The 14,427-nt window shown below is 43.1% G+C and overlaps 2 protein-coding genes across 4 annotated transcripts in view; both read right to left on the reverse strand.

Moving 5' to 3' along the window:
- Positions 1-1,676: 1,676 nt before the first annotated feature.
- Positions 1,677-5,578, reverse strand: LOC6530999. Its single transcript, XM_002091801.4, has 4 exons — positions 4,962-5,578; positions 3,624-4,865; positions 2,751-3,474; positions 1,677-2,579 (listed from the first exon to the last, which is right to left on the reverse strand). Exons 1-3 carry the CDS (start codon positions 5,576-5,578, stop codon positions 2,985-2,987), a joined length of 2,349 nt encoding a protein of 782 aa, XP_002091837.1. The 3' UTR covers positions 1,677-2,579; positions 2,751-2,984.
- A 63-nt stretch (positions 5,579-5,641) lies between these two features.
- LOC6531000 overlaps positions 5,642-14,427 on the reverse strand; it is a 79,044-nt gene continuing 70,258 nt past the window's right edge. For 2 of the 3 annotated variants that reach the window (XM_015196268.3, XM_039371978.2), the window contains one exon: positions 5,642-6,122. In XM_015196268.3, coding sequence (XP_015051754.1) covers positions 5,642-5,989 — 348 coding nt within the window. In that variant the 5' untranslated portion in view covers positions 5,990-6,122. Of the gene's footprint in view, positions 6,123-13,431; positions 13,925-14,427 lie in introns of those variants that run through there. The other variant, XM_002091802.4, reaches the window with a different exon arrangement.

Consider the following 14,427-nt stretch of genomic DNA (forward strand, 5'->3'; position numbering starts at 1 on the left):
CACTAAACATCTTAACCTTCTGCCGCCTCATGGCTACAAACTAATATTCATACATAAAGATAATAAAGCCCCTGAAAAAATAGTATATTCTGTATTTTTTAAAACAAAATGGTTATATTTGTATAAAGTTTTAAATATAACAATATATTAAACTGTAAAGGTTGTGATAGAGTTTTAAAATGTAAAAAAAAACCATATGAAAATCTAAATGGAAATACAGGGTTAATTCCAGCCTGAACTTGAGACTTGGCCGCACTCTCAGCTTTAAAGATCTTCGGCGTGGGCGTCTGTGGTGGTTATAAATTGCACATTTGATGAGCAGGGAAACGTTTATGGTTCTCCCCGATCTGCAGGCTCTTCCCGATTCCGATCCGTATCCCAATCCCAATCCCGATCCCCCCCAACTGCCGAGTTCCCTTGGACTGCTCTGCCTTTTAGCGCTTGCATGCGGCTGATTAATTGTGCCAACGTCATAAACGTGATGATATCGCAATGCAAGCGCATTTTTCATGTTATTCAATTCATTGCCCCCAGCTCCAGTTCCTGGCCCAGCTGCAGCTCTAGTTTTTACACATAAAATAATTATCAGTAGTAAGCTTTATATCTATGTGAATACTCCTAAGAATTATTTTTAAGTTCACTTCCTGTAAATGCGAAAACCCGGCAAACTTATATTGTTGTAATATTTTCCAAATTATTTTGTTTTTCTTAAAATGTGAAGAACCAAAACAACGCTCAGCATTTTGAAATATTTGATTAATTTTTCGCCGTGTACACACAATGTATTTGCATAGCGCTTGCATACGAAAGACTCAAGCAGCGAACTCGCGTGGCAGCCGTTCGATATTGCAACTAATTACCGGCATTAACGCAATTTCGTCTTCATAAAGACCCGGTTCCGCATTGCTCCCTCACCCATGATCCCCCTTGATGAGCCCCCTTCTCATGCAATTGAGATTTAATTCGATTCTTTGCCCAAACGCGGACAGGTGTCTATGAGGCAGGCAGGTGTTTTGGCTCATTGTCTGCGGCCAGGAAGCATTTGCCATGCGTTCATTTATTTAAACTGATTTTTTTGCGCTTTTCGCTTTGCGTTTTCCTTTTGTTTTTCCTTTCAGAAAACTGCGCAATTTTCATTGGTTTTGGTCAGAGCGGGTTTTTGCTTCTGCTGTTATTGGCACCTTTTACGGCCTAGTATCGCAGTGTATTTAGACATGTGAGATCACATCAATTATTATAGGTGTTCCGTGGCGGGAATCTATAATTTCCATCGAGTTGAGCTGGTGGGGTGTTGCATATGGAGATACTTATACTTAAGTAATATTATAAATTCCAAACACATTTTTTGGGCGTTTCGAATCTTACATGTTTGTTAATCACAGAACATTGTTACTCAGTTAGATATTCTATATTTCTATATATTTATTTATATTTCTATATTTAAGCTCATTTTGTATACTTACCCATTGTAAAAGTCTATGAACTTATATATATATATAATATAGAATATAGAAATTCCATTAACCCCATTTGGCGCCTTCTGGTTTTTTCACCTGTTTACTGACAATTATAAATGGCCAATTCAGGTTATTGAGTAAATTTCCAGGCCGTTAAGCTTTCATTGGATAGTTCAGCCGCCCACACTTAGGAATCAAGACAACTTTCAGCGCAAGCGATTGTTTTGCATATACATTTATTTTTCTGAGACATTTATTTAGACACAAATACAAGTTATATTATAGTTTTACATATGTATGTATATCGTATATATACTCCCTATGTGTAGGCCATATAAGCTGGGTAATACAACTAAAATGTACAGACTAAACGACTAAGACAATGCGATTGCGAGCAGATCATGGGGAAATTAATATTCCGGGGGATTTCGGGGGGCGGGGTGGCTTTGTGGGAAGTATCTGGCTCTGAGCAAACTAATTACGAAACAAGAGCTGTTCGATTATGATTTAATTGCATTCAATCAACAGTTTGCACAACATTTAAATTATGAGGAGGAAATTCATTGCATTAATTAATAAATTCATTTTAGCTAGCTTTAAGTGTTGCATAACATTCTCTAAATGATGGATTATGGTTTGTTCGATAATATTGACTTACTATTAGTTACATTTGCCTTTTGCTATCCTGTTTAAATACAGTACTCATTTAATGCATAAATATCTCGTTTGTAGACAACTAAGTTTTTTGTGGATTTTGAAGTTCGTTTTGTGAATTTTTTTCTGAGCAGCGTGAATGGCTTTTCGTCCAATTGGAAAATGGTTCGCATTAATTATTAAATTAAACATAAAATTAAAATCACAATTTTATAGACTTGATGTGTGTGTGTGTGTATTGTAGTGTGTATGAGTTGTGTGTGTGTGTGTGTGGTTGTATTGTAGTGTGCGTTGTGTGAGTGTGTGTGTGTGCTGGCAGCCTTTCAATTTTTCGTGGTTCCATCCGGTCGAAATATTCTCATCAAATACTCCATTGGAATCTGGCTTTAAAGCATAATTCTGGGCGTAGCAGGGAAAGGCACAATTCAATATTAATTAAAATTGCTGCTGCAGGCTAAATGGTGAAAGCTGTATAACGAAATGGAGTGGAGAATGGGGGGGAGAGAGGTAGAACCATTAGTTGGCCATTTGAATTGTTTGTTTAGTTTTTATTTCGGTTGCTGGCTTAGTTTGTTGCACGAATTTAATAAGCAAAAAACAATCAAAACGCAGCACGATTTGCATGGGCATCCAACTCACCTGCAGGAACACACACAGCGTGCCAAAAGTTGTAGTTGCTCTTCTTTTATTGTGTTTTATTTCTCTGTGTTTTTTGTATTTGTTTCTGTTACTGTTTCTGTTTCTGTTCTTTTTTCTGTATTGTGGGGGTCGATGGCAGCTAGAAACGAGTTGGCAACGAGTCATCATCATCATCATCGTGCTGCTACTTCCTCATCGTCATCGTCATCCTGGAGATACATCCATGCAATCATCTTACAGATACAGCGTCGCCTGCTGCCGCTGATCGAAGTGATGGATGTAGAGCTTCTTTTTCGACTTCTCCTTCGAGGGCCGCAGATCCCAGACGAGGTTGGACAGACTCCTCGGCCGGGACAGGCGGCGGGTCTTCTTCTCGGGCAGCTTGTTGGAGTCGCCCGATGTCCGGCCACCGCTGCGGGATGAGTCCAGGGTACCTTCCCGCGGATTGTGATGGTTATTGCTGCTGGAGCTCCGGCTGTGGGGCAGCGGCAGCGGCATTGGCAGGGGATGCGGACTGGACAGGTAGCCATGCACGTTCAGGATGCTGCCGCACTTGAGCACCACATCCGGTGGAGTGCCCGGCGTGGCCGGTATGCCCGATGCAGTTCCTCCTGATCCACCGCCTGCTACTGATGACTTGCCGTGGGCTGAGATCGTCGGCGGCGTCACGGAGGAGCAATTGTTGTTGTCCGGCGTTAGTTGCAGACTGCTGAGGCTCTTGTACCTGTAAGAAGTTATTTAAGCAATGCAAGTTGCATATAAAAGAGTTAATCAGTTGCATTTGATAGTTTTGCATATGCCAACCTAATATTCACAATGTATCTCAAGTTCACTTAACGTTCTATCTTTAATATAGAGAAGGTTTTTGCTTACCTGATGTGAAACAGAGGCGACTGCGGCTCGAGGGACTCCTTGCTCGGCAGATGGTTGTTGGGCGTCAGCACCTTGCCGTGATGAGGATGCGGATGTGGATGCACACTGGGATGCGGATGGGGATGCGGATGTGATCCGTGCGATCCGTGGGAAACGTGATGAGCAGCTGCGACCGCAGATGCGGCCGCATTGGCCACCGCATTTGCCGTATTCCCATTGGGAGTCGGCGGCTGCTGCTGCTGGGACTGCCCGTGACTGTGACTGTGACTGTGGACGTGACTGTGACTATGGCTGTGACTGTGACTGGTGCTGTGGGTGGTGCCCGTGGAGTTGCCATTGCTGCTGCTCCCAGCACTGTGGGCATTCTTGATGTAAAGCTTTGGTAGAGTGGGACGCTGGCGCTTCTCCGCTGGCTTCTTGCCCGGAATCGTTTCGATGGGCGGCGGCACCGGCTTGATGTCCTCCTGAATATGGCCATGATGGTAGTGATTCACCACGTGATGGTGATGGTGATGATGGCTACCGGGATGATGGCCACCACCCCCGCTACTGCTATGCTTGTTCGACTCCAAGCTGCTGTAGTTGTTGTTGCCGGAGGTGGAGGCTTGCTGGTGAACCGGAGCTCGGATTAAGCTGCAATAGTTGCCACTGCCGCTGTCCGTGTGATGGGATCGCAGAGTGGGCGACTCGCAGATGGGCTCGAAGCGGGCCAATCCCTTGGAGAGCGGCGTCAGGCCCCTCACATAATCATATATATGATCGATCTCGTTGTACTCCTCCGCGATTTCGGTGCTGCTCAGTGCCTGCTGCTGCTGCTTCGACCACGAATCACAACTGGCACTCTTGCGCAGCACATAACCACTTTCCGCCAGTCCACTGGCCATTCCCGCTGCTGATGGCAGCATCACCACCGGCAATCTGCCCCCGTTGCGACTATTGAACTTGGAGTCCTTCTTCTCCTTCTCGCTCAGCTTGAGATCGACGATCTGCAGGCGATCGCGTGCATCGGCCAGCAATCGCTGTGCCTTGTCCAGGAAACGCGAGTACTCGATGAAGTGCTCCAGCTGCTCCATGTTCTTGGCACGCTGCAGCTTGATCTTGGCGTTCAGCGGCACCGGCACCAGATCCGTGTCCTTCTGCAGTGGCAACGCGAATATCCTGTCGATCTCCACGCAGCCCAGCAGCCGCAACTCGGGCACAAATGGCTGCTTCAGACCCTTGGGCGCACTGCCGTGAACGAGTCTGTGGATTAAATGTTCAGATAGGTGTTAATAACTAGTTCCTATGACATAACTGAAACTACTTTATGCTAAAATATCAATAGAATATAGAACTCACCTCACGATGACTGGCATCCGCTTGAGCAGCAGATTCTTGACGGTGTGAACACCGCTGATGCTGTCCTCCCTGGCGATCGGCGAGAACTTGGCTTTGGTATCGAGTGGCAGATTGATGATCTCGTCCTTGATGTTCCTGCACTGCAGGTACTTCCCGTTGTCGTTCATGGTGGTCAGCAGTTCGCCGGCGTGAATGGTCCGGTTCATCTGCTGGCATCGGAAGGTCTCACGCACCAGGACGCGGGCGTTCCGGCGTCGCGATAGCTCCAGCACGGAGTCAATGCATCGCGTGGAGCGACCATCCTCGCTGAGGAGCTCGAAGTAACCGCCATAGGTCTCCGGGATGAGCACCTTGGCGCCCACATTGGTGGGCTTGCGACCCTCCTTGATCTTGATGGGCTGGGCCAGGATCTGGTACTTCTTGCCGGCGCTCAGGAATAGGGCGGTGCTCTGCAGGGATGGGGCCGACAGGGTGGGCACCCCAAGCGCCTGGTGCTGGCCCTTGAGGATCTTGGCCACCGCCGGCAGCGGCTGCTTGGAGAAGTCGCGCAGGTAAACGGGCGTGGCATCGCCGAAACGGGAGGCGGCCAATATGATTTGGCCATCGGTGGCGGCCATGTCGCGGTTGAAGAACGATAGCAGCTTGCTGCGCGCCAGTTGGACATTAAATGAGAGTAAGTTTCATTGGACTGGCTGCGGATGCAGATGCTCCCCGCCTACGGCTCCTTGCTCGCTGTCCGACTCCTCTGGCAGCTGCTCCTGCTGTTCCTGAGAGTCCTCCTCCTCCACCGCCTCCTCCTGATGTTCCTGGTCCTGGTTGGCGTTAATCTGATCCTCGAGAGCCCGTCGCTTGGCCAGCTCTCGGTGGCGCAATCTCAGCAGCTGGGCGCCGCGACTGCAGCAGGCGTGCTTGATTTCCTCCTCGTGGGCGGAGGCAACTCCTGTGTGGTCAGGATAGAGATCCTGGTTCGGGCCCTGGTACGTCAGCAGTCGCGTGGATGTCTGCAGAGCGTAGTTGAGATACTGCATTCGGTTCGATTTCCTCCTCCTCCGCTGGCCACAGTGTGCGAATAGTCCTTTTCAATTTGCCTGCACTCCTTTCAATTCCCTTTGACGCCTTCGCGTTGCCAGTTGGTAAGCTGCTTTACCGAAGACTTTTCTCCTGCAAAAAATCAAATTAAATGAAGAGACATTAATCGATGTAATGCCACACTCGATGACAAGGATATAATGGTATGCATGGGAAATCAGCTTAACACGTATGCAAAAGTTTGCTATCTTCCCAACAGAATTATAGCTATGCATAAGAAAAGCGATTAATTTGATACCCTTGTTTAAAATGCAGGTAAAGCAAGATAACTTTTCAGATATTCTTTAATTTAAACTTAAATTGTGGAAGGCTTTGTAATGTAAGATACCTCAGGCATTTAGGAAATTTGTTTCCCATAGAGTCCAGTGAATAATCATAGAATGTTAAGTGTGTTGTCACAGAGTTGAATAATAAATGCCCACACACCTTTGGTACCCAGTAGACATTAGGTAAATGAAATGTTGCCTACAAATTTCCCCCTTCCACTTCGAAGCTGAAATATTCCTGTGTCCGCAGATCAGCTCCTCAAGTTCTCACACAGGGATATATCCATATATCCATATATATATGGACACCGATACAACGACAGGGTGTTATTTATGGGGGCCATAAAGTGGGGAAGAAGACTTTAACTGAAGAAATGGCAAAGTGCACAAAATGAAAATGCAAGCTACAGAGGAACGTGCATATACATACATATGTACATACAACCATATATTCCATGGAATAGACAAGACGACTGTGCGACAATGCCAAACATGCCATTAACAAAAGGGAGGAGGTGATGGTGGAGGAGGTGCTGGTGGAGGAGGACATGGCCATGGGCCAACAGCCTGCGGTCCAACAAATGGCAAGACATTAAAAGTACTTAAAGGATATTTGCATATTTTATGGCCAAACATAAATGTGGCTGATTACGAGACGTCGTATTGCCTGTTTTGCTGGTAGTGTTGCCAAAATTGCATTACGGAAAATGGCAACGTTTCCAATGCAAAAATGTAGCTAAAGTTTGCTCGAGGTTTCTCATGTTTCTTATTACTAAAAAATGTATACTTTTAAGATTAATAACAAAGTACGTTTCAGCATGAAATCTTTGATTCTTAGCGGATCATCTTAACTTGTCATCACTGATTGCTTGTCATATTGCAACATTGGCACGTTTTCCGGTGGGATTATGTAGATAGAAGTCCAGTGTGTGGAATCCACTTCACCAAATTAGTTGGCAATTAGCAAAGTGACCGCATCTGCTGCGGTCCTTATGCCATTTCTCCCTGCCCACAGACTATGGTCTTCATCCACCAGGAAGAGCATTCATCTCTAATTGCCGTCCCTTCTCCAACTGGAGCATGAATAGTAGTCAGCAGCCATAGGAACCCCAGTAACATGACATCAGTTGGGGCCGTAAAGAGTCCGTCATAAAGCATTTAACGAGCCCTACGGAAGTTCCTTCACCTTCCCCCAAATGCAACTTCTATTATTGGGTCATAATACTATAACCCTAGCCTTAGTTGGCCCGGAACGTTTATTAAATCTTCCCTAGCCCCTGGCTGAGGCAATTAAATGTTTCATTGATTTTTAGTGCGAGCGATTTTTCCGGGATTATGAAACAAAAGCCTCCAGCTAAACCTTCCGATTCCACTGGAAAAAAATATAGATCAAAGGCATATATTTCTATCAAGTTCTATCAAGTACCAAAAATAAAATTATTTACTTGATAATAAATAAAGCAGATTATTAGTTTTAAATATCTGTATTTTAAATTCCAATTAATTATATTTTGCGGTTCTTTCTGTGTGCGAATATGTGTGGCGTACATCTTTGGACTGGCTTTTGCTTAGGGGATCTGCTTTCCAATTAATTGCCAGACAAAGAGTGAGACTGCAACACGGCCGGCAATTAATTTTCACCATGGAAAGTACCTTTTCCTGGAGCAGGAAAAACACACATACGGGGACCTGCGAAGGAGAGCGACTGCCAGTTGCCAATTCTCACGCTCAACGTGGCCGAAAGCCTTTGTAACTTATGTGGAAACGTGACATTTTCTCGGCTACTGGACAAAAATTGATGCCGCCGAGCCGTCTTGGCTGGAGCTGGAGTAGCTAATGCTAAAGATGAAGCTGGAGAGGATTGGTCCAGCATCAGCAATCTGTAAAGCTGCAGATGTAGCTGTAGCTGAACCTGAAGCTGTAGCTGGAGATGGAGATGGAGCTAAAAAGCTGCAGCAACTGCCTTGTTTCCTGGCCCGTACGTGTCTGGACTTTTCTTTGGTTTTTATTGCGGCTTCTGTTGGCTTTTTGTTGGTTTTGATGTCACACAATGACACAGTTTTTCACGTGCAGAGCGCTCGTAATTTGTATTTGGCCCCGTCTCGCATTTAAGTTGATCTCATCGAAAATGTCTTAATTAATTTGCACTGGAAAGTGGCACAAAAGCAGCTGCCCCAACATCCACGGAAGATTCACAAAAAAAAACGAAAAAAAAAAATCCTGAACCAAAAAAAAAAAGCGGAAAAAACTGGAAGAAACTCACTTAATTTATGACTGACACGACACAAGATGACTTGGCATGAAGCCCCACAAAAGGTTTATGATTTTTTCCTTTATTTTTCTTCCCCCAGCGGAATCCTTTTCAACATCCTGTCTGCCTGTTGCTATTTGTTGTTGCTGTTTCCTGTGCAACGCGCCACTAGCCACCGCCCCCGAGGGGACTCAAAAACAAAAATATAAAAAAAAATTGAAGAAAAAAACACTTGAGCAAATGAAGCCCCCAAAGGGTCAATATGTGGAAGCGAGGGGAGGGCGGACATTATGCACATACATATGCTTATGAAAAATATGTAACCCAAGACGGAGCTCGAGCACATAATGAGATACCCAGAACACACAAAATATGTAAAAAAAAATCTTAAAAACTTGAACGAAACGGAAAGCTTTAAGAAAAAGCAAAAGGAAGTGGAGTAGTATGGGATTAACCGACTAAACAATACACTATAAACATTGAACTTACTTTTTATTGCTTGTAAAATACTAACACAAAACTTGAATCTTTATTCAAATAGCCGTTCGAAAGCTAAAGCACTGCAGCCAACAATGCACAGTGGAATAAAAATATAAACCCATTTTTGGGAATTTGTCTAACCATTTGAGTGACGCTAGAATCGTATAAAGTGAGTGCACATATAAGTTTTATATGTGGTAAAATAGTTTGTACGACTCGAAAATCCTTTTCGCTACCCTTTCAGCACAATCTGCAGGCGAAAAAGCAGGCAAGTGCGATAAAAGCCACGTCAAAAGGATTAGGGCTGTGCAGCTGCATGCGTGTCTGTGTGTGTGTGTGTGTCTGCAAACGGAAAATGTCTGTGCATGAAGGTGTGTGGGTGGCTGGGCTTTTGTTTGTCCCCAACAAAAGCAAGAACTGGCAGGAAGAAAAAAAAAAAGAAATGTGTATAAAAAATCGCAAGCAGAAGGAGTCCACAGTCCGCAGAAAAAAGGAAAAGTGTAAGGAGCACGACCTGCTTGTAAAGCAAAGAGCTCATAAAAGGAAACTCACACATACACACTCACACACTCAGTATGAGCCAGTGTGTGGCACATTAATCACACTAAAGAGTTTTACAAAATGCAACTCAACTCGCCGGCGAAGCCAAAGCCAAAAGTTGTTGCTGTAACTACATGCTATTGCTGTTGTCACCACTTTAAGCCGCGGCTTAAAAATCGCGTACAGCTCGTTCTTCTCGTACTTCTCGGCAAGCGGCTTACGGCTCAGGGGTTTGGCGGCTAAGAATCCGCGGCGTCCACCAACGCCAACACTTGATGTTTACCACCACCCTACAGTGGAGCCTCTGCGAATCAACTACAGCAGGGCTAACAAAAATTGTTAAAAATCCTCAGAAGTTTTCAAAACTGATTGGTTTTTGTTGCATACACTCAGGCGTGTTTTCAAAGGACTTTTAGTCTCCACAGACTTTTCTGGGATTCCCCAATAATAACAACTTGGTAATAAGCCTATAGATTTAATTTAAATGTAAAGTGCATCCTTGCCAATCTTGACTGTATTTCTCACATATAAATGCAATATTCCTGCTACAAAATCGGCTTTTTGTGCTTCGTTTTTCTTTATTTGATTTCACTTCCCCTTTGTCAGGCACTTTTCTGTGAGAAAGAAACACCTTTAGCCAAAAGCCCCCCCTTTTCTCCACCCATTACTAGCCACGCCCCCAGCGCCCCCCTTTTCGCACTCTTCCTCTTCCAGTTCTCAGTTGCCTTATTATGTCGTTCTGAGCACTTTTGATTACTTTTTATCCGCTTTGGCCGCGGGTTTCATAGCCCACAGCATTTCGCTTTTGTTTGCTGTTGCTGCTGCTATTGCTGTTGCTGGTTTATATATCCAATCCCCTTATTTCCACCCGAAAACCACCCCCCTTATCGCCACGCCCCCCGCCCCTATTCTGGTGTGACTAATGACGTTGTGGACCACGGACTGCGATTGCGTTAGGTTAGCCCCATCCAAAAGCCCATCCCCAACCCAACTCCAACTCCAAACCCAAACCCGTGATGTAAATAAATGAAATAATATTCTTTTGCTGTTGTCCCGCCATGAAAAATTAACGCTGACCACTCTTGACTTCTTTTTTTTCGTTTCGCGTTGTTTGCTTTTCTTTTTTTTTGGTTTATCTATGTTTTTTTTTGCACGCTTTTGGTTTCTAACTGCGGACAGTTTGGATTTCTGCTTTCATTTGTCAAGTGGCGTTGAATCGTTCTTCAAATACTCTGTGCTTAGGGTTTAGCACCCTGCAACGCATGACATTTTTCCATAAATTATTTAAAAAAACACTACATAATGTTAATGAATATATAAAAATATTTTTAAAAAATATTTGAACTCGTATTATATATATTAAACATTATAAGGGTATTACTTAGTGTATTTAGAACCAGGTTTTTCCGGTTAAAATGCTGTACCAGAATTAATTTGCTTTATCCCAATAAAAGAGGAAATAAAACAGTGTTCGCCGAAGGAAGTGGAAAAGTTTGCTAGCGCAAGCTGTTATTTGAAAAGCATTAATCACATCCATAAAATTCCTAGTGCTTAACTGGAAAAAGAAGATAAATAGCACCTAAATAGATTTCCCACTGACGTAGATGTAGATCGCATCAATAGCGGAAGTGGAATAAGAACCCATGCCAACTGGCAAGACAAAAATAGTAAAATGATTAACCAAATGGAATTCCCCATGGCGTTACAGTTGCTACTCATTTGCCCTCGATAAAGGCAAGTCCAATGATTCGAAATTCCACGGTCATCCCCAATCCCCGATTCATAGTAATAAAATCGGAACTCTGGGAGAATACCTATGCGAAACTTGAATGTAAACACTGCTTTGTTTCCAATTTTTCGCATTGTGAGTTACAAATGAGGCTCAATGTAATATGCAGGTTTGTATGAGAAGTGCGTTGTATAAAGTTTACTATATGTATGTTCAAAATAAACAACTTGAAATATCCATATAAATTCGTTCATTCGTTAGCGGAATTTAAAAATGAAGTTATTGAGGAATATGCAACATATTGTTAAGCTTTTGAAGTATTTTTTTTAATTTGTTATACAATATATATGACCTTCCCTATATATATATTATTCCTTATTGTTTAATGGACTCAATGGATTAATCACTTAGGGTCTAAAAGCTTCTAGGAAGGTTCTTCTCGGCAATTCAAACCTTTAGCTGCCTTAAAGATTAGTAGCACACATGCGTGTTTCTATATATATTTTTGATTTGCTGCCAAATTGAACAATCCGTTGAGTCGCGCCCAATTCCGCGATTCATCAGCGGGGGCAGCCACATCACAGAATCGAAATCAAAAGCAATTAAAATGCAAAGCCACAGAGCGTCTCATAGGGTAAAAATGTATAAAAATGTGACGTTGATGAGGAGTTGCCCCCGCCGATGATTTTGTATTTTTTTTTATGTCGTTTTGGATAATTTTTTTTTTATTGAAATGTCGACATGCTTACTAATCAACGAAACGGTCAATGAGTGGGAAAGAACCACGAGAACTTCTCCTTTATTAATCATGCGGTGAATGCACAAAAAGATCGGGAATTTCGAAGGGGGTTTTGGGGATGGGTGATACCATGTCTGGGGACAGGAAATCGAAACCGAAATGCAGCGACAGTTGGCCCTAACGTATTTGGTTCGTTTATACCGCTTTTAATTCAAAACGTTGTCAAAGAACCGTTGGCCATGGCCTTTTGAAGACGCCTCGGATCCAAAATGTTCAGTGACTTTAATTTATGCCCCACGAGTGTTTATTGTATGCATATTCTTTTGCCCTGACACTTTTCTTCGTTCTTTTCCACCGTTTGATGCCAATGAAAGTTTTCGTTGTAAAAGGGAAATCCCTTTTTTGGGCTGGGCCAGGTTTGTATTTTTCATTTTGTGGGTTGGGCCATCATCTATCCCGACCATCCTCTCTATTGACCCAGAAAATGAAATACAATAAGAAAATGTTGCGCCCGCCTTTTTTCGTTTGTACTATAAGTGAAATTTTGAAAAACGCTATCAGCCAAAATGTCTTTGAAAGATATTTTCCACGCGTTGGCGTTGAGTGATGGTAAAAGTGGCTAAAACGAAGCTAACGACGGCCAAGGAGGGCTTACATCTGCATTGAGTTGTCAGCTACAAGTTGGGTTCTCCTCTAATGAAACCGATAATGAATGGGTTAATAGCTCCCCATAAATAAGAATTGTTGAAGAGGCGAAGATGCATTGAAGTTGTCCGGAGCAAAGGCATTAATTATCCAAGTTCTCAGGGTTTTAATGGAGGTTTTAATAACTGTTAGGTGGTAAAACGATGAAGAGTACCTTCTGTAATAGATTTTTAAACACTTTCAAGAAATCCTGTTACCTCAAACGAACCCCTACATTTATGGATAACAACTTTCTTGTGCTATTTTAGTAAGAGATTTTGTCAGAAACATAAAAACAATTTACAAAATGGAATATTAATATTCTTAATTTAAATAATAAATAAAAGAAATTTGTTTTAAAAAGGAACAATGCAAACAAATTAAATCAAGTGATTTCCTCAACTTTATATACATATGAGTCATCTACTTAAGATTCCAATTTTATAAAATTCCCGAAAATTCATCTAACCCATAATGACCCCATTTCGCCATCCCCAAACCGATTACATCTCCCCCAAAGTCGAATCTAATTCACCGATCACCAAATATGTGTCATTGGCATCTGATTATACTCACAGCCAGCTTACCCCAAAAACATCAAGAAATCACTTTATTTATATCCGATATTTAACCCAATTTCTAGAGCATGACGCTAATTGTATTTTAAATATTATTTGCCACCGATTCCTCACCTTATGCTCCACAAAAATACTGAACTGAAATCCACAATTTGCCGTTAAGTTGAACAAATACAAATTCACACTGTTTTGTTGAACAATTAACACGCACACAATGATCGAAACTCTCTTTTCTATTTGCTTTCGTACACACTCAATTTTTTTCTGTTGTTACCAATCAACGTAAGTATTTCGTAATATTCGCTGAACTGTGAAAATTTCTTTTTGCACAAAGAATTTTTTTTCTTTACTTTCACACTGTGACGAAACGCGCGGTGATACTAGTATTTTGTTTCGCCGTTAAAAATTTGCATAAAAACGAAACGAAACGAATTTCGACTTGGATGTTCAAAGCCGCAGAGCTGAGGAAAAAATCTCGCGTGGGTTGCTGCGCACGCGCACAATATCTTAACTCACTCTCGATGCTGGGGGATTCTACTATTACCCGGAATATGTGGCTGAAAGCGTTCTGAGCTCGCGATCGCATAAGACACCGAACCGGTCGGAGCGACGAGCTCCAAGCTAATGAAAAGCCGAAGTTCTGGGATACCGAGAGTTGAGTGGCCAGAACGCAGATAAGTCCGCTGCCGGCGTCGCAGCCGCAGTTGCCGTCGCTGTTAACTGGCCCGCGTTAACAGGGCTATGTTAAACCGGTCCTATATACATACGCATGTATGTATGTGTGTTTGCATATACATATATGCAGCCGTATATACACGGCCTTACCAGCCATCCATCCATCCATCTACCGCTTTGTTTTGGGCTCTAATTTCTAAGCAAACGCTGGACGGTGAGAGATTCGAGATTCGGGAACTGCAGACTCGAAACTCGCGACTCAAGAGATTCCCTCAGATAAACGGCAAACAGTTGTTTAATAGTTTTCTTTGAATTTTGAGCATTTTTATGTTGCTGCTGCTGCTGCTGCCGGCCGTTTGATTTGTTTGCTGAGAAATGCGACTCTCGCAGGTATTTAAGTTTCATTAACATTTCGAGGGATTGAGGAAAGGTCTG

The sequence above is a fragment of the Drosophila yakuba genome, chromosome 2R (assembly GCF_016746365.2).
Source record: "Drosophila yakuba strain Tai18E2 chromosome 2R, Prin_Dyak_Tai18E2_2.1, whole genome shotgun sequence".
NCBI classification, from domain to species: Eukaryota; Metazoa; Arthropoda; class Insecta; order Diptera; family Drosophilidae; genus Drosophila; species Drosophila yakuba.

Bases quoted from the DNA above. Each gene is read 5' to 3' on its own strand.
- LOC6530999 (XM_002091801.4), bottom strand. From the start codon at position 5,578: ATGGCCGCCACCGATGGCCAAATCATATTGGCCGCCTCCCGTTTCGGC. The intron at 4,866-4,961 runs GTGAGTTCTATA...TTTAATCCACAG, and splicing joins CGGATGCCAGTCATCGTGAG to ACTCGTTCACGGCAGTGCGC. The intron at 3,475-3,623 runs GTAAGCAAAAAC...AACTTCTTACAG, and splicing joins TCGCCTCTGTTTCACATCAG to GTACAAGAGCCTCAGCAGTC.